The 17542-nt window shown below is 50.5% G+C and overlaps 1 protein-coding gene across 1 annotated transcript; it reads left to right on the top strand.

Annotated features, from left to right (window-relative positions):
• The first annotated feature begins 3657 nt into the window (after nucleotides 1-3657).
• Nucleotides 3658-13665, top strand: HPCAL4 (hippocalcin like 4). The gene is made up of 4 exons (XM_039876630.1): nucleotides 3658-3854; nucleotides 9713-9882; nucleotides 9989-10204; nucleotides 11555-13665. The coding sequence occupies exons 2-4, from the start codon at nucleotides 9721-9723 to the stop codon at nucleotides 11750-11752; spliced, it is 576 nt and encodes a 191-aa protein (XP_039732564.1). The 5' UTR covers nucleotides 3658-3854; nucleotides 9713-9720; the 3' UTR covers nucleotides 11753-13665.
• Nucleotides 13666-17542: the final 3877 nt, after the last annotated feature.

Below are 17542 nucleotides of genomic sequence, written 5' to 3'. Positions count from 1 at the left end.
AAAAATATCTTGCTTATCTAACAGAAGAAAGGGAAGGAGCCCAAAGCTGGTGATCTTACTCTCTCTCAGCCACAAAGAAGACTGTGAAATATCTAGGACCCAGGGGAATTCCAGCTGTCATCAGGCTGCACTAGCCAAGGCTGAGGAAACCCAGGGAGTGAGGAAGGCGTTATCCATCATAAAGGCATTGTTCAGGACCAGCAAGAGGAAGAATGCTAGCACTCTGGTGAAGCTAATCCGTGTGGCCACCACCTACAGCCCTCTGCCCTCACGCAAACCCTGCTGGGCTTGTTTCTCTCAGTGCCCCTTTTTAGGGCCTCCCGCACAACCACACTGTTCTTTTTGCCATGCATCCTGCTCTGCCCTCATTCTGCAGGGCCTGCTCCTTCAACATTGTGGAACAGGTATCCCCAAGCCTGAGAACAACAAGGCCAAAACAATGCTCTAGAACTTAAACCTCATAACTCTGGCTCAGACTTAGCTGCAAAGCAGTGGAAACCCTGATTCTGTTCTGGACATGGCCCCTCTCCAGGAAGCACATGTCAGTCAGTGGTTTAGAGTGTGGGCTCTAGATTCAGCTCTAGTTTGGCATCCCAACTCTGTTGCAAACAGGCTGTGTTGCAGTGGGCAAGGCATCTAACTTCTCTGAGCTTCTATCTACTGCCATGAAGGAAAATAATGATACTAGGGCAATGAAATTCAGTCCCTATGCACCGGTACAGCTGAACTGACTATTAAAACATCAAAATACTTTCATATTGACTAGTAAATAGTTAGCAATAGCCCATGGGCCCCACATCCCTAGTCTTTCTCCTGCATGCTCCCCTTGATTCAGTAACTAAAGTGTTAACTCTTGAACAGAGAGCTACTAAGTCCTTGCTCTAGTGCTCATGCCTGAATAGGGCTGTTATATATTTTTAATATCACTCCTGGCAGTGGTCATCTCTGAGATTAAGTGAGGTGATGCAGATAAAGGACTCGGCAGAGAGCCTGGTACATAGTGAAGCAACTCAGTCAATGTCAGCTGTGATTGCTGTAAACATCAAACCTAAAAAGCAAAGGCAGGATCAAGGTCAAGGTCTCAGGTATTATGAGCAGGTGAAGATGGGTTTTAACTGACAGGTCAGGAATAGTCACAAGCCCTGAGACGATTCATGGGTGAGGCTGCATGGGCGGTCCTGCCTAGTTTAGAGCCGGAGCAGGACCAATGTATCCTGCTTCACAGACTGACCCTTACCTTCCTTCCCTTGCTTCCCTGAGATTCCTGGATCCCATGCTAGATTCCAGGGCTGGGGATGAGGATGTCAGAAGAAGCCACATATCAGTACCCTTGCAGTTTAGGAGGGCTTTTCCTTGTGTTCACTACTACTAGCTCTACTGCTACTATTGGAATCTCATGTCTTGTTTGCCTGAGTCAGAGAAGTGGCTCCCAGGAGGCTGGGCTTTGCCTTTCTAATACCTTGGGATATCAGAAAGAATATTCCTATCCAATGTCCTTTCCCTTAAGGAATTGAAGGATCTGAAAGAGAGGCAGTATTGAGTACTGGCTAGAAATGTTGGCTCTGTAGTCAGACTGCTTGGGTTCAAAACCCAGCTCTGCAGCTTTACTAGCTATGTGAACTTGGGTTAGTCACTTAACTGCTCTGAGCCTCAATTTCCTCATCTGTTAAATGGGAATGATAATAGTACCTGCCTCATAGAGTTCTTATGAGGGATAAATTAAGTGTTAGGATAATGCCTAACACAAAGTAAGTTCTCAATATATGGTAGTTATTGTTAAGGAGCCTACAAGTGTAGTGGAACAGTCAGATTCCCACATAATTCTGTTCAGGGTGGCAAATGGTCTTTCTTCAACCTGCTGGTTGAAATTCTTCCCCTGCTCCGCTGGGCCTCCTGTACCCGCTTTCACATTTTACAGACTAGGAGGCCCAGAGAGGGTCTTGCCCATGGTCATATGTGGTATTATTGGCAAAGATGGAACCCATTTTAGAGTTTCAGCTACCACTTCCAGCGTCTCCCCCTCTCCCGCCTCTCCTCACTTCCTTATGCCTTGAGTTAAGGTTCTCTGGGAGCAGGGATGAGTTCTTGCCCATCTCTGGGTCCCCAGGGTCCAAAGTAGAGAAGGTGCTCAGGGAGTGACAGAGTTAGGACTTTCAAACACTTGTCCCTTTTCCCTCGTGAGTCACCAACCAAAGGGCCAGGGATGCGCCTGCTAATTGGAGCCCCAGGTGCTGTCATGCTGCTAGGGCCCCAGATAGAAGACAGAACATTCGGGGGTGGAGGGGGAGAGAGAGAGAGAGAGAGAGAGAGAGAGAGAGAGAGAGAGAGAGAGAGAGAGAGAGAGAAGGAGGGAAGGAGGGAGGGACGGAGAGAGGGAGATAGAGAGATAGATAGAGAAAAGAGAGAGAAAGCAAGCGAGAAAGAGAGCGCGCTCGCGCGAGAGCAACCTGGTTCCTCCCTGGTCCGGGGAGTTTCTTGAACCAGCCAGAGAAGCCTTCTCCATTCTTGGCAGGCGGGTCCTCTTCACCTTCCATCGCCTCGCCCACCTCAACTTTTGCTTAACAGAAGCCCCGCCTCTTCCCCCTCCCGCTCTGCTCTTCTGCATCCCCGATCCCATTTGACCAATCACTAGACGCCCTGCCCCACTTTTGACAGATGTCTAGTAGTCCCTCCCCCGCACGTGGCCCAGCCAGAGGCTATCCGCGCTCTCCTTTAGCCCCAGTTTAGAATAAAAGGATTCTTTCCCATAGCCTTGGGTCAGGAATTCTCATCTTCCCGTGCAGTTGGGGTGGCCCGGCCAGGCTTCGGGGAGACCCCCAAGTGCGGGAAGGAGGTATTCACGGAGCCCTGAAACCTTCCAGACCCTCTCAGTGTAAACCGCCTCGGGTTTATGTCAACATCCGAGGCCGGAGACTGGCGGCGGCTGGGGACCGGCTCCGTCTATGGGACGGGAAAACGGGAGGGTGGGAAATGAAATGGAGTGGTCCTTGGAGTAGGCGGAGGGATCCCTCAGGGGGAGATCCTAACATGCTTTTGGGGGGCCGTGAGAAATAAGGAAGGCTGTCTGGGGAGGGCTTGGATTTAGGGACTGTAGGAAGCCCAGGACTAATGTGGGGCCACATAGAGGTTGGGTACTTCGCCATCCGCGCAGCGCTCTCCGCGCCCACCCGCCCTCTTTTCCGTTCCACGGCGTGACAGGAGTGGGTGCGTTGAGGGGCTGTAATGCGAAGGCGTGGGCTGGTGACCACCCCATCTCTTTCCTCCCCCACTCAGCTTCTTGGCAACTCCTCATCGTCTTCTTCCAATTTCGGGTGGGATATGGTGGGGGTCACATCTTGTGACTCATCCCCTCTTCCATCCCCACCCCCGCTGGGGCCCAGAAAAGGAAGGCTTAGAGACTCGGCTGTGGCTCTCCCGTTTCCATAGCAACCGTGAGATTGTTTTTGCGAAGCCACTTCAATCTTCGACACTTTTCGCCCCAGCCTATGGCCTGGGGTCTGAGATCCAGGGCGGGATACAGATGGGGGTACAGCTCTCCCCCATCCTCGCGACTCCAGGAAGGTCAGTGCGGGCGGGGCTCGCTCTGGCAGCGGGGCCTCACTGGCTACCCTGTCCCCACCTGAAACCCCGCCTGCCACTCCGCCCCAGTGGAGCCAATCAAAGCGCAATCTGTCCGGGGTGAGGCGGGGCTTATGCAAATCGTGTCGGCTCGGAGAGACACATAGTGATACAAGAGCTGGGAGGCGGCTCCAGCGCGGACCTTGGAGAACCTGGCCTCCAGCCCGCGAGCCAATCTCGGTCCCCGCAGCCCGCTGAGGCTCGGAGCCATCCAGCGACGCGGCGAGCGGCCTCAGGTAACGCGGGCGGGGCCGGGCGGAGGCCCTTGTTCTCTCTCCCTCCACTCTTCATTCCTTTCTTCGTCTCCTGTCCCCTCTGATTCATCTCCCAGACCCCTATCATAGGTGGCAGCATCTAGGGATCCGCCCTTGGCCAGGGGACGCAACCTAAAGTGCAGGCTCCATGGGTCCCAGGAAAGGAGGCAGAGCTGCCTTCTTACTCCCAGCTCAGGTAAGAACAACCACTGCTCTGGCTTCCAACATGCACACACACACACACACACACACACACACACGCACACGCACGCACGCACACACACACAAATCTGGAAATGTGATGTTGCCAGTGCTAGCGGAGGCAAGTGTGACCCTCCCTCCTTTGGAGATAGGTAGTCCACCCAGCCCCATGGCAACCTCCCACCTCCACAGATAGTCCCCACCCACATCTCTCAGCCCCACCAGCAGCTCGCTGCATTTCACATCACAAGGTCCCTGATCCCAAAGACAGCCTCCACCTCCACAGAAAGCCCACTCCCACTTCACATTGTCCTTTCCTTCCACCCCTCAAGCTGACAGAGCTCACAGCATACCTGGGGGGAGGGAAGAAGCTCCCCTCCCTGCCCCACCGCCCCTTTCCCCAGTACTCTCCTCCTGACACTCTCTCAACAGCGCCCCCTCCCCATGGTCTCAGTGCTAGGCAGAGGCCCCATGTTTGGCCTCTTTTATCTTGGTGGGAGGACTACAGGGACTCCGCATCTCCTACCCACCCCCAGCAGACCACCCATATCTGTCAGTCACTGCTGCCAAGATCCCAGCCTCCTTCATTCCCCTCTCCCCTCATAGCCAAAGCATGAATTCCTCCCATTCTACTAATCAAATATCTTTCTAATTCATACCCTCTCTGGCCTTCCCGAACCCAGTTACTCTCTCTCCTATCTTCCTGCTGCTCTGCAGGGACTATGCCAAAGCTCCAAGTGGACTGTGTCACTCTTTTCCCTAAGGTGGCCTGGACCTGGAGTGCAGAAGGGTTGGGTTCAAATCTTGCCCTTGCCTCAGTGCTGTCTGACTTTGGCCAAGTCACTTCCCTCTTTGATCCTTCATGAAATGGGGAAGAAGTCAGAACAGAGGGTGGACTGGATGAGATGATCTTGAACAGCCATCCAGCACTGACACACTCTAATTCTATGGTTGATTATGAGAAAACAAGACCCCATTCCTCTTTCCCTGAACCATTAGGATGTTTCAGAGAGGAAGCCTCAGCGGCTTTAGTCCTCAGCAAAAGAACATTGCTTCTTACACAAGCCTAGATCCAGGCCACCCCCTCCCACACACTCTCCAGGCCTGGGCCCCTCCTCAGCTGTTAGGAGTCTCTCCTAGACCAGCAAGGTCTAGTATAGACAGCTGGTATGAACAGCTCCGAGGCTGAGGTAGTCAACAGGGCCCACCATTTATCATCCTCTGCCTCTCATGAAGAAGAAGGAGAAGACCTGGCTGCTGCTGCTATGGCTGCTGCTTGGAGAAGAGCAAAGGAGGAGAGGAAAAAGAAAAATCTCCTGACCAGAGAGCTGTTGTCACCATGGCAACAGTTTCAGCACCAGCTCCTCTGAAGCTGGGTGAGGGTGTGGGATTATTGCATCCCTCTGTCCCTTCCACCCTCTCTGCCACCTCCCCATTTGAAGCCCACAACCCTAATCCCTTCCCTCTGGAAGAAGCCTCTGGGCACAGAGGGGCAGCGGCTTTGTGTTTGGGGCAGTGCCAGCTTCTTCACAGCTGGAGGGCAGCCCTCAAGAGGTAAGCAGAGGAGCCTGCACATGGTCAGCAGGGTTACAGCACCAACAGAATATGCCCTCAGTGCTTTCTGGCCTTTGCCTTGCTGCTGATGGGCTCTACTTGACCTTGGGTGAACTCTTCCTTTCCCTGGGTCTGGCTTCCATCTTCTCTGAAGTGGGTGCAATGTCAGGAGAACATAGAGAAAACAGCCTGAGGCCATTCTACAGAGGAAAAAGGGGGTCCTGCCCACCAAGGATTATTCATTGAATGTCCCTGGATTCCAGGCACGACCTTTAGGTCTCTACAGGGCAGTTCTGTGCAGCCACAGAGGGCAGAGCCAGAACCCAGGTGGGGCAGCTACCAGAGGGCAAACGGGAAATATGGGAAAAGTACTTTTCTTCCTGTCCGAACTGCTCCAAAGTGGACTGGATCGTACCGGGAGAGAATAAGCTCTTTGCCATTGAGCAAAAAGTCCTGGAGAACTTTTCTTGGCTTAGGCAAGGGTTTAATGCAAAGGCCTCTCTCAAATCATGCTCCATCCAAGAATTCTAGAGCACCAGGTGAGGGTCAGAGAGCTTTGAAGTCTACATACTGTGGGGTTCAGCTCCACAGTCTGACAGGGTCTACTCATGTCCGAAATACTGTGCCCATGCTGCTGACTGTCCACTGAGAGAGGCTGATCATAAGGAAGTGGGTTTCAGCCGGGCCCACAGGCTGGTTATAGCTGTGTCAGCTCAGGAGAGAAAAGGATTTTAAGGGAGAGGAAAGCAACTAAGCAAAAGGTGAGGTTCTGACTGTGAAAAACTTGGCTTCAAAGGAGCATATAATTGTGAGAGGAGTGGAGGGCAGTAAGGCTAGACAGTCAGGTACCTTGACACCAGATTCTAGAAGATTCTGGAGTTTGAGGGGGCCTGTGGGCATTGCCACCTCTAGCTTACATTGCACTTCTGGGCAAAGCCAGAAAAGACATTCCTTCCAAACAGAGGAATCAGAAGAAAGGCACTTCCTCTGAGACAGTTGAGCCCACAGGCATGGCTTGACAAGCAGCACCCCAGCTGGATTTCAGGCCCTTGACTGTGTCCCTGGTCCTGACTATGGGGAAAGAGAGAATGTAGTGAAGGTTCTAGGAGCACTTCAAAACAAAGAACGATAGGACTTTGTGGCAAGTTGGACCCAGGGAAAAGGGAGAGGGGAAATCTAACTATGACCCTGCTGACCATGTGCAGGCTCCTCTGCTTACCTCTTGAGGGCTGCCCTCCAGCTGTGAAGAAGCTGGCACTGCCCCAATCACAAAGCCGCTGCCCCTCTGTGCCCAGAGGCTTCTTCCAGAGGGAAGGGATCAGGGTTGTGGGCTTCAAATGGGGAGGTGGCAGAGAGAGAGGATTGTCACAGGTTGAGGATGAGTCTGGTTGTAGATGTGCTGAGTTAGAGGTGCTGGTAGGCTACCCCGAGGCGTGGATATTTCCAAGATATCAGACACTGTGGCCTGGAGTTTCAGCAAGATGGTTCAAGGGGGAGGCCAAGAGGGAGATCAGAGCTATGGTTTTCCTGAAAGGCAGGTAGAAGTGGAGAAGGCCAGTACTGGGCAAGAGAAGCTAGTATTTGGAGAGGGTGGACCAGGCAGTGGCATGGATTCAGCCTGAGTGCTCATCTGGGCCCTTCCTCTGACCTGCTGTCTAAGTCTGAGCCAATTTCTTCTTTCTCTGGGTTTTCACTAAAATAAGAGGATAATGTTAAAGAGCACTGCCAGCTTTGACCTGCTGATCTAAGAGCAGTAAAGGGAATAAGGAGAAATGAAGGAGGAAGAATAATCCTTAGTGTGCCTGGGACCAATTGGGGGCAGGGAACAGTAATGACCCCAGGAGATAGAGAATTGTGGGAAGGCAGCACAGGGCAGGGAGGAGAAAAGGGGCAGAAGGTGAGAGCCACACAGACTCTGTGACACACACAGAGACTGTGCGTTCTGACAGATTTGCAGTCTCATACATTGACATGCTCTCACCCACACCCTGCCCCTCACACAGACACTCAGGCACATCCCACAGAAGACAGCGGAAGAGGCTCTGCCTCTCCCATCAGACACCTCCACCTCTGGGTTCTCTAGCTTCCTTGACCATACTCTGAGCCTTCAATGTGCTTTGGACTTGGGGAGCGGGCAGCTGGGTTTGGAGCCGGCCTCCTTCTGCCCATGGTGTTCCAGAGGCATGCTTAACTCTGGTCCCAGTGCAACTTTTTTGGATCCTACAGTTCCAGGTTCCTGAAGATGGCGTGCCTCCTCCTCCCTGGCTTCTCCTAGGGGTATATAGGATTCCACATCCTCTGAGGGTGGTAGGTGGGGGAGGATATTGCTACCCCCACTATTTCTTGATCTTTCTCACGGCTCAGTGGTGGAATCTGAGGCCTAGAGATATTCTGTAACTAACTTGAGGTCATGCAACAAGGGAAGGAGCATGGAATAGACCATTTCTGGTTGTTTAGTGCACACCCAGAAGTAAAGATTAGAAGCCACACTGGCCTGGGATGGCAGGAGAATTCCTTCTGATGCCCTGAGGGCTTCCTTTTCCAGGGTATCTTCATGACAGGCTCCCCTGAGGTTGGAGACTGATGCCCTTCCAAAGATTCCAGGCAGGTCAAAGTCACCACCAGGCCATGTCCTGGGAAACTCAAGTTCTAGAGGGTCATTCCTCCCATAGCGTTCCACTCAGCCTTCAGGGCCTGGCGAGGCCTCACTCTGGCCAGGCTTCCTGGGGAGGGACTGTATGCACCTCTGCAAACACTTTATCTGGCATAGACTACCTGAGGGGCTCATATTCCAGCTGGGGACTGACTCTTCGTCCACCTCAAACTTGCTTCTCAGCGATACCACCTCCATAGACTTAGCCCTACATCTGAGCGCCCGCCTCAACTCCTCTGTCCCTCTCACCGCTACATCCAATCAATCACCAAGTCCTGCCAAAGTCCTCTCCTGATATCTCTCAGTCCATCCCCATCTCTCCACAACCCCTAGGTTGATGTCATAATCTCTTACTTGAATGCCGCAGGCCCCTCTCTGTTCACATCCAGGTCATCTTGCATGGTGTAGCCAGAGGAAAAATTCTAAAACACATTCCTTCTCTCCGGGTGCCCAGCACCTAGTTCAGAATCTGCCATGTTGTAAGCATTCTGTAAGTGTTTGTGGAGTGAATACTATCTTCCTAGCCCTTGCTTTAAAACCCCAGTAGCTTCTCTCCTCCAGAAGAGGCTGACTCCTTGGCATGGATTGAAAGCTTTTACAATCAGCTGTCTGCCTCTCTGATCCAATTATGAATTATCGAAGGTTGGCTCCTGTCTACTTTATCCACATCATTAGCACAGAGCCTAGCACACAGTCAGCCTCACTACATGCTCATGGAATGAACTAATGAAAAGCAGAATGTAATCAGGGTCATCAATGCTACCAGCTAGGTCTTCTATTTTTGTACAGAGGAAGGAGGGAGAGAAGCTTCCTGCTAGGGTGGCCTGGAAGGCCTTGAGGAAGAACTTGGAAGATGGTGCCAGGGAGACACATGGTAGTAGAGGAGCCTACAGAGGCAGGTGAGGGCTGAGTGCGAAAGTTCTGAATAGCAAGGAGAGAATTAAGATCTCTATTCTATGGGCGTGAGGAGCTGTGGAAGGTGTAACCAGGAGAGGAGAGGATGAAGATTGTGGCATGTAGCACCTGTCAGTGAGAAAGAGAGCTGAGACCTGGAAGGCTAGAGATCCTGGGTGCCAAGAGAGAAAACCTGCCAGAAGAGAGGGAGGAGCCTGCTGTGGAGGCCCTTTTGTAGGGGGGTAATTTAGGGAAAGGGACCCCCTCCTTGTGCTGGTGCGGTGGACAGGGGCAAGGAGGGGAGGCAGGAACTCCCATGGGAAGGGATGTGGTGAAGGATAGAGCCCAGCTGTAGGAAGATGGGGCTTGTTGAGGGCGGTGCTGAGAGGTGCGTGACCCATCTTGCTGCGGAGAGATCCTGGCTGTGGGAATGTGGGTTTTGTTATGGGAGGGTGCTACTGTGGAGACAGGGAATCCTGTCCTAAGAAACTTGGAGGACCGCTGCTGGACCAAATTGAAGGAGCCTCCTGTCCCTCAGGCCCCGCCATGGGGAAGACCAACAGCAAGCTGGCCCCAGAGGTGCTGGAGGACCTGGTTCAGAACACCGAGTTCAGCGAACAGGAGCTGAAGCAGTGGTACAAGGGCTTCCTGAAGGACTGCCCCAGCGGCATCCTCAACCTGGAGGAGTTCCAGCAGCTCTACATCAAGGTGGGCGGGCCAGGGCGTGCGTGCGGGGGCGGGGCTAGGCACCCCAGGGGGCGGGTTGGGAGGGCCAGCTGTCACTGCGCCCCAACCCCTCGCGTTCCCGTCTCAGTTCTTTCCCTACGGCGACGCCTCCAAGTTTGCACAGCACGCTTTCCGCACCTTCGACAAGAACGGCGACGGCACCATCGACTTTCGGGAGTTCATCTGCGCTCTTTCAGTCACCTCACGCGGCAGCTTCGAGCAGAAACTCAACTGGGCCTTTGAGATGTACGACCTGGATGGCGACGGGCGCATCACGCGCCTGGAGATGCTGGAGATCATTGAGGTGCGCTGGGGCGGATTCGAGAGGCCCGGATGTGCTGGTGTGACCCACCCCCTGTCTTTGCTGCCGGTCTCCTCTCTGGCACCGCCCTCTCCAACCGCCCTCCTCTTGGGCCTCAGGAGCCTCTCCGTCCCTGCACCCCACCTCTCTGCCCATCCTGCCTCCCAGGATGGTTGGGCTTTCATTGTAGGACAGGCCTTCCCAAAGGTGTTTTACCTAACCCCTAGGTACTGGCAGAAACCCCATTTGCAGATGAGGAAACGTAGAAAGTAGTGGTTCATGATTCAAAACCAGGGAACCTGACTCCAGAGCCTAAATTCTCTTAACTCGTTATTCTTTCAACAAATACGTATTGAGTGCCTGACACATGCCAGGCACTGTTTAAAGTTCTTGCTTTTGTGGGACATTCCTTCTAGAGAGGAAATTTAAAAACAAGAACAATAACTGAACTATGCTATGTCAGGCGGTAAATATTATGAAGAAGATAAGCAGAGCAAAGTAAGGGGAGAGAGAGCGATGGAGGAAAAGCAATTTTATATGAGGTGAAATGTGAGCAGCAACCTGAATAAGGAGAAGGGGCTAACCCTCTGATTATTCGAACCCTCTAACCACGCACGTGTCTGGGGAAGAGTGTTCTAGGCACAGGGAACAATAAATGCAAAGACCCTGAGGTTAGATTGTATTTGCTGTGTTCAAGGAGTGATTGGGAGGCCAGGGTGGTAGAGGGAAGTGAGCAAGGGGAGAGTGGTAGGAAGGGGGTCAGACAGGTAGCCCGGAGCTCGATCACTTAGCATCTCACAATCTGAGGTAGAGACTTGACTTTATTCTGAGTGTGATGGGAAGCCAATTAGGGCTCTCCCTTCTCTGTGTGGACAATAGACTGGGAGTTGGGAGGGCAGCAGAAGTAAGGAGACCAGTTAGGAGACTTCCACAGCAGCCCGGTCAGGAGCTGATGGAAGTGTCAGTCATGGAAGAAGTCAGTAGAAGTGGTTGGATATAGGATTTATTGCAAACTTAAGGCTGACAAAGGTTGCCGAAGGTTTGGATGTAGGTGTGAGAGAAGGAGAGTCAAGAAAGACATCGAGGTTTTTGGTCTGAACAACTAGAAGAATGAATTTGCTATTTACTGAGAAAGGGAATGCTGGAGGAGAAGCAGCTGGAGGTGGAGAGTTGGGTTTTAGACAGGTTAGTGTGAGATACTCATTAAATATCCAATCTTAATGACCATACATCACTTTCCAGTATCCTCACCATCTCCCAGTATTCCCTCTGCCCACCCCCAGACTCCCTTCCTTTACCCCCAATTCTCTCTCCCCCTTTTTAGTGTTCATGCCTCCTTCATTGCCTCACTAGGCTATCTACAAGATGGTGGGCACTGTGATCATGATGCGCATGAACCAAGATGGGCTCACACCCCAGCAGCGTGTGGACAAGATCTTCAAGAAGATGGACCAGGATAAGGATGACCAGATTACTCTGGAGGAATTCAAGGAGGCAGCTAAGAGTGACCCATCCATTGTGCTGCTGCTGCAGTGTGATATGCAGAAGTAGAGAGTAGCAGCTGGTGAGGGGCAGGGCCCCTGGCCAGGAGAAGTGTGGCCACCTCCCAACCCCATGACCTCTCTGGCTGGCCCTTCCCTGGGAAGAGGAGGACTCTGGCCCACCCACCCCTCTGCCCAAGTCCTTGCTCCTCTCAGTCGTGATCCTTGAGGGACCAGCTTACCCTGGAAAAGAGACAGATCCTCAGGTATCCTGTGGTCTAGCACCACTCTAGTCTTAGCCCGGAATCAACATCCACTGGGCGTAGGGAAGTTGGCTTTTGCCCCTAGAGGCAGGGTTAAGGAGGGTGGCTGGGATTCTGCTTTGAAATTCTGTTCTTCCTGGCATTATGCTTTATAGGATATGGCCCTGCAGACCCCAGTTAAAGGGCCAAATTGAGTCTGTCCTTTGCTGAGGACCCAGATCCCTTACAGGTGGTCTCTGCCCTGCCCCCTTGACTCTACCTGGCCCTTCTGGCCCCAGCCTTTGGAGCTTTCATTCAGTCCTTTCTTCAGCTAACATTTATCGAACATCTGTCCAATGTCAGGCACCTCTAGATGCTAAGGATATGGTAGTCTACAAGGCACGTTCCGTGCCCTCTGGAAGCTCGTAGAGTAATGAGGCAGACTTCCAGTGGTCAGGGTCTTAAATGGAGACCTTAAACAACAGCTGAGCAGGAGGTGCAGTAAAGAAAGGAACTATTAAATCTTTCCACTCAGCTCCACACAGAGATGCAGACGGATGAAATGAAAAGTGTTCAGAAGTCTAGGAACCATGCGAATGGAATTTTTAAGAAAAAATAGAAACTTATGTAATACTTATTTTTTTAGTACCCTTTAAAAGAGCTAAAGTCATTTTGTTAGTTTAGGATATTAAAATGTACTTTATATTACTTGTTTTTTTTGTAAGATGATCAAATGAGTATAGAAAATGCTCATTTTCATGAGAAAAAAGAGCTGAGAAAAAAGAGAGAAAATACCACCATATTTACCAGATAACATTTTTTCTTATCCAGCTAAAAGCTGAGCTGTCACCATTAGCAGCTTCTGCTGCTTCCTTTTTAATGATCGTTTTCAATTCAGTGAGCAACTCTGTTGTGCACTTGCTCTGGTTAGGTGCTGACTTCAGAAACAGAAAAAATAAGATTGGCAGAGAGTGAGACAGTACATTTCCCACATCTTGGTAGTTCCTTTCTGGATTTTGTAGTTTCAAGGATGGGCCTGTTGTTTCACTGCTACAGAAGCAGAAGGAGCTAGAAGAGGACCACCTGGCCACTGTTTAGGCTGCCAGGCTGCAATGGACCAAATGACTAAAAATGTGCTGGGCATGCTCCATTTGAAAAGCTTTTCCTAACCCCAAATCCTAAACCTGCCAGATTATTCATCATATTCCAAGTGCACTGGTTTTGCTTTCTATTGTCTGCTTTCCGATTTTGGATCTATGAGCTATAGAGCTGCATGCTTTGACTGCCAGAAAATTCATCTTGCTTCTTCATCAAGTCTTTCACTTTACTTTCTCCTGTATTTGTGATCAGAAATTAGCTTTAATGTGTAGTGACTGTTGATTTCCTCTTGAACTGCTGGTGAAACAGTCTAGTACACAGATACTGTCAGCCCAGGGTGGGAACTGAGTCGGGGGGCATGGGACTGTATCTGCAGGAAAATGATGACGCACGCCTTTTCCTGCTGAGGGCTCACCTGTCTTTCTCTGCAGGTGTAAACTCTTGGGGATGTTGACCTTTGGTCTCAAACTCTATTGGACCTTCCTTCTTGCTGCCCTTATGGGTAGCAGGGCCACTGGGTTTCCACCCTCTTTCTATCCTACCTATGACCAGCCATGTGGTAATACTGGGGAATTCACATCTTCAGGTGGTAAGCAGCAGGTTTTTGTTCAGCAATGCCTCAAAGGATCTTCCATTGCTCTCAAGAGTTAGGTGTGTCTTGTGCTGTCAGTCAGTACCACAGATACAGATGCTCAACAGCCTGGCTCAGCTGACACTTCCAGTGGAAGGCTTTTTACAAAGTGGGGTTTCTATCCTCCAAACATTTAATCTAATTTAACTCCCAACCACACAGAACTTCATGGCTTTCAAAGTCTTGCCATCTACCCCATCTCATTCTATCCTCATAGCCAAGGGAAATGGAGATCTTCGTTCCCTTTCTTCAGTCTTGGAAACTGAAGCACAGAGGGGGAATCCTTTGCTTAAGAGCACACAGTCAGGAGGTAGCACAGTGCCAAGACGAACCCAAGGCTCTAAGAAGGTTTCTTCTCTTCAGAGTCTCTTCCCTGCTCATTTCTCTGACTCTGAGTTGTACATAGGTTGACTGTGGGGCAAGCTAAGTTGATTTTGGTCTTTTACAAGCTTCCTGCTAAGAAATTTCTGAGGCTGTTGTCTTCTAAAAAGAAATAGAAGCTTGGTCGAAGTCCTCACATTTTCAAGCATCTTGTTTTATGCTTCTGGGCAGCTCTGCTAATAAATTAATGCTGTCCTAGGAGGCCTCTGGCTCAGAACCCTGGAAGCATCTTGCATTGTCTTTACCATCATCCTCCTCCCTAAGAGAACTTTTTATTTCAACCAGCTAGTAGGCAAATCCTACCTGTGAGGGCAAGTTTGATTACTCCAAGCTTCTGGACACATATCCCTAGTGATATTTGCCGGTCAGGACAAATAGTCTCATACAGCCCAGAAGTGCTGAACATTTAATGCCGGGCCAGGAACGAGGACCACCCTCTTGCTGTTGGGAGAAGCCACAAGTAGGCCAGGCCTTGCTCCCACATGCTCCTGGATGTCCCAAGGACTGTGTGCTTGAGAGCTCTGTGGCAGAGCACTGGTTCTGCTGTGAGAAAAGAAGCAGCCCTCCCATTTCTGCTCCAACTGAGAGGAACTTGTCACAGAACACAAGGTTCACAGAGATTGAAGATGACTCTCATAGACTCAAAAATATACAGACAGTTAAAACATTGATATATCCGAATTCTCCTTTGAAGTTCTGTATCTTCTTATAACAGCTCTATGAATTGCAAGATCCCAGAATCTGCCTTCTGATTGTATTCTGTCTTCATTCAACCTTTTGGGCTAATTGATGAGCTCCTTATCTCTGCTCTTTAAAAACTATCAGCAAGGGCTACTTCAGATGGCCACTTCAGCTCTTTGAGCTATAGTCGGGATTATATAACTTACCTTAAATCAAAAGTTAAGAAAAAGGAAGTCCATAAGCAATGACACTGAGTCTTTTCCTGATGATAGCAGAGTCCCTAGAGGTAGAAATTAATCTTGCTGCAGAGAAGGAGAAAAGAGAGAGAATAAGAGAATAAGCTGGGGTTTCTGGGCAGGGTAGTAAGCTGACACTGTAAATATTTTACACAAAAATTTACAAAAGCAACAAATATTTTCTGAAGATCCACCCTGGGTGAGGCTTTGTGCTGACTTTAGAGATCACTCTGGGGGCAAGAATACATTTCTTACATATTTTATTCATCATTTTTGAAAAAAAAATATAATTCAAATCCTGAAATTGAAGTGTCTCAGAAAAATGGATTTTCTTTCTGAAATTTTCAAGGTTTTCTATCTTTGCCAGAATATGGGGGCAAAACTGGGCCTCCCAGGGTGTCTGGCCCTTTCCACTTGGTGGAAGCTCCAGGATTGTGGAGGCCTAGGGAAGGAGGGGGGCTGGGTGGCAGAGGAGGGCCTCCCAAGTCATTGTCCAGCATAGCCCCCTATTCCCTTTAGAAGTGTTATTCCTGGCTGTGCCCACAGTGACTGTCCTCACTGTTCAATCCTGTGCTATGTAGTGTGTTTTTTTTTCACTGACAGTGAATAAAGGTGTGACTGTGTTGAGGGTTCCTACTCTTCTCTAAGCTGGGATAGGGCTGGGGTGAGGGGAAAGAGGTAGCTCACACAAGTGGGGCTACTTCAATAACTCCTCGGGGCTGAGGTCCTTGTTCCAGCAAGGACTCTGGTACATGGAACAGAGGACTATTTGATAGTTCGAAGAAAGGGGAAAGCAGATTACAAGGGACCCTAAAGGTGGAAAATTCAGAATGACTGGGACTTAAATGAACTAGAACTAACAATGAGGCCTCTCTCTTTTCTCTGGGCCTCACAGGCTCTCATCTCCTTGGCAATATTTGCATCTGTGCTCTTTCCCTCAGCTTCTCTTCAGACTTCCTTGGTTTACCAGCATAAAGTGGCTGTATCCCAAACTCTGTATGAAGACTCACCAGCAACTAACAACTCCCATCTGGGTCTCCTAGTTCCAATTCTCAAGCAAGAGAAGCTGATTGGTTCAGCCTAGCTTTTGGTGGGACCCCTTGGTCCAATCATCTATGGCCAAACCAGATGCTGATATGTGGGTTCTGTGGGCAGAGAGAGCAGTTCTCCCAAAAAGGAGCTAGTGGCAGCAGATAGTGGGGCTTAGTTTCTCCCTCTGTTCAGTGGAAGGCATCATTAAAGCCCAAATGAATGGATGGTGGGCAGTGGGGAGAAAGGCCAAGAGCCAGAATTACAATGGTTCATATGGTACCCTTTATACAAATTAGGAAAAGGCACCCACTCTGAGTGGAAGCATCCCCATGAGTGTGCAGCCAAACCAGTAGATGGCACGTTTGGGCTAATTAGAAAGATATATCCCTTCTGAATATAGCCTTGTCATGCCAGGATGCACAGCTTGACAAGTGGAGTGTGGCCAGGATTTCAGGCCCCACCTGCCCTGCTGGTCGGAGGTTGTGCAGTATGTAATCTGTTATGCCATCCACAGGAGTCTAGCCCAGAGCCCTCAGACCCCATACACAGACCCAAATATGACGGGTGTGGGAATGGGAGTTGGTGGTGAAATATTTCTTTTAGGATACCCTCCAACAGCCAGAGAGGCACTGTTCCCTGCCGGGGGTTGGGGCACCTATTTCCTCCTGAAACACTCAATTACTTTTACAAGGGCTTTCTCAAGGACGCTTGGAGGGGGGTGGTTTTCTTGGCAGGAAGCAATTAGGACAGAGGAAGGAGGTTAACCTGGCCTCAGGGCAACCATGAACCTAAGGAGGTGACTCAGAAGTCTGAGAACTTGGGGCTGCTCTGCCCGGCTGAAGCCACACTGGGGGGATGGGGAGTCCTATCTCCTGCCTGCCTTGGAGTGCGTAGGTCCTGGGTTACCATCTAAAAACTGCCCTCTAGGACCTCACCATCTCTAGCCCAGGCTAGTCCACCTCCACGATTGCCCTCTGTGCCATCTAGCTGCCCCTAAGAAACCAGTCTGACAATGTCAACTTTTCAAAGTCTCCCCTCTGCCCTCAGTATGATAAGCTACTTAAAAGTCCCTCGAGGCTCTGCTTGATCCGCTACCTACTGACCTCAGAAGCCTGTTTTTCCTCCTACCTCCCCTTGCTGCACCTTGCATTTGAGCTACCCTGAATTGCACCCCCGTTTCCCTAAGGGATCTCTTAGGCTTCTGCATCTGTACACAAGCCATTGCACCTCCCCAGGCCACTCCAAGTAAAGGCGACTGGATAAGTCAAGACTTTGGATTGCAAGTGAACAAAACCCAATTCAAACAAGCTCCAACAAAAAGGGGAGGCTTATTGGCTCATGTAATTGGGAAGTTCAGGCACTGCTGGATTCAGAGGCTCAACATTGCACCCTCTTCCCTCCCTGCTTCTGCTTCTCTCTCTGTGTAACCTCATTGTCCTCTCCAGATGGGCTTCTCCCATGATTTTTCATCTGCCACAGGGAATGATGTGTTCTCAGCTCACAGTCTCAAATTAATAACCCCAGAGAAGAAAGAGCCAAATCTCCTAGCATCCCTAGGT

Source organism: Pteropus medius, unplaced genomic scaffold (genome assembly GCF_902729225.1).
Source record: "Pteropus medius unplaced genomic scaffold, Ma_sr-lr_union100, whole genome shotgun sequence".
In the NCBI taxonomy this organism is placed as follows: domain Eukaryota; kingdom Metazoa; phylum Chordata; class Mammalia; order Chiroptera; family Pteropodidae; genus Pteropus; species Pteropus medius.
Note: the sequence above shows the minus strand (reverse complement) of the source record. Positions and strands in the feature narration are given on the sequence as shown.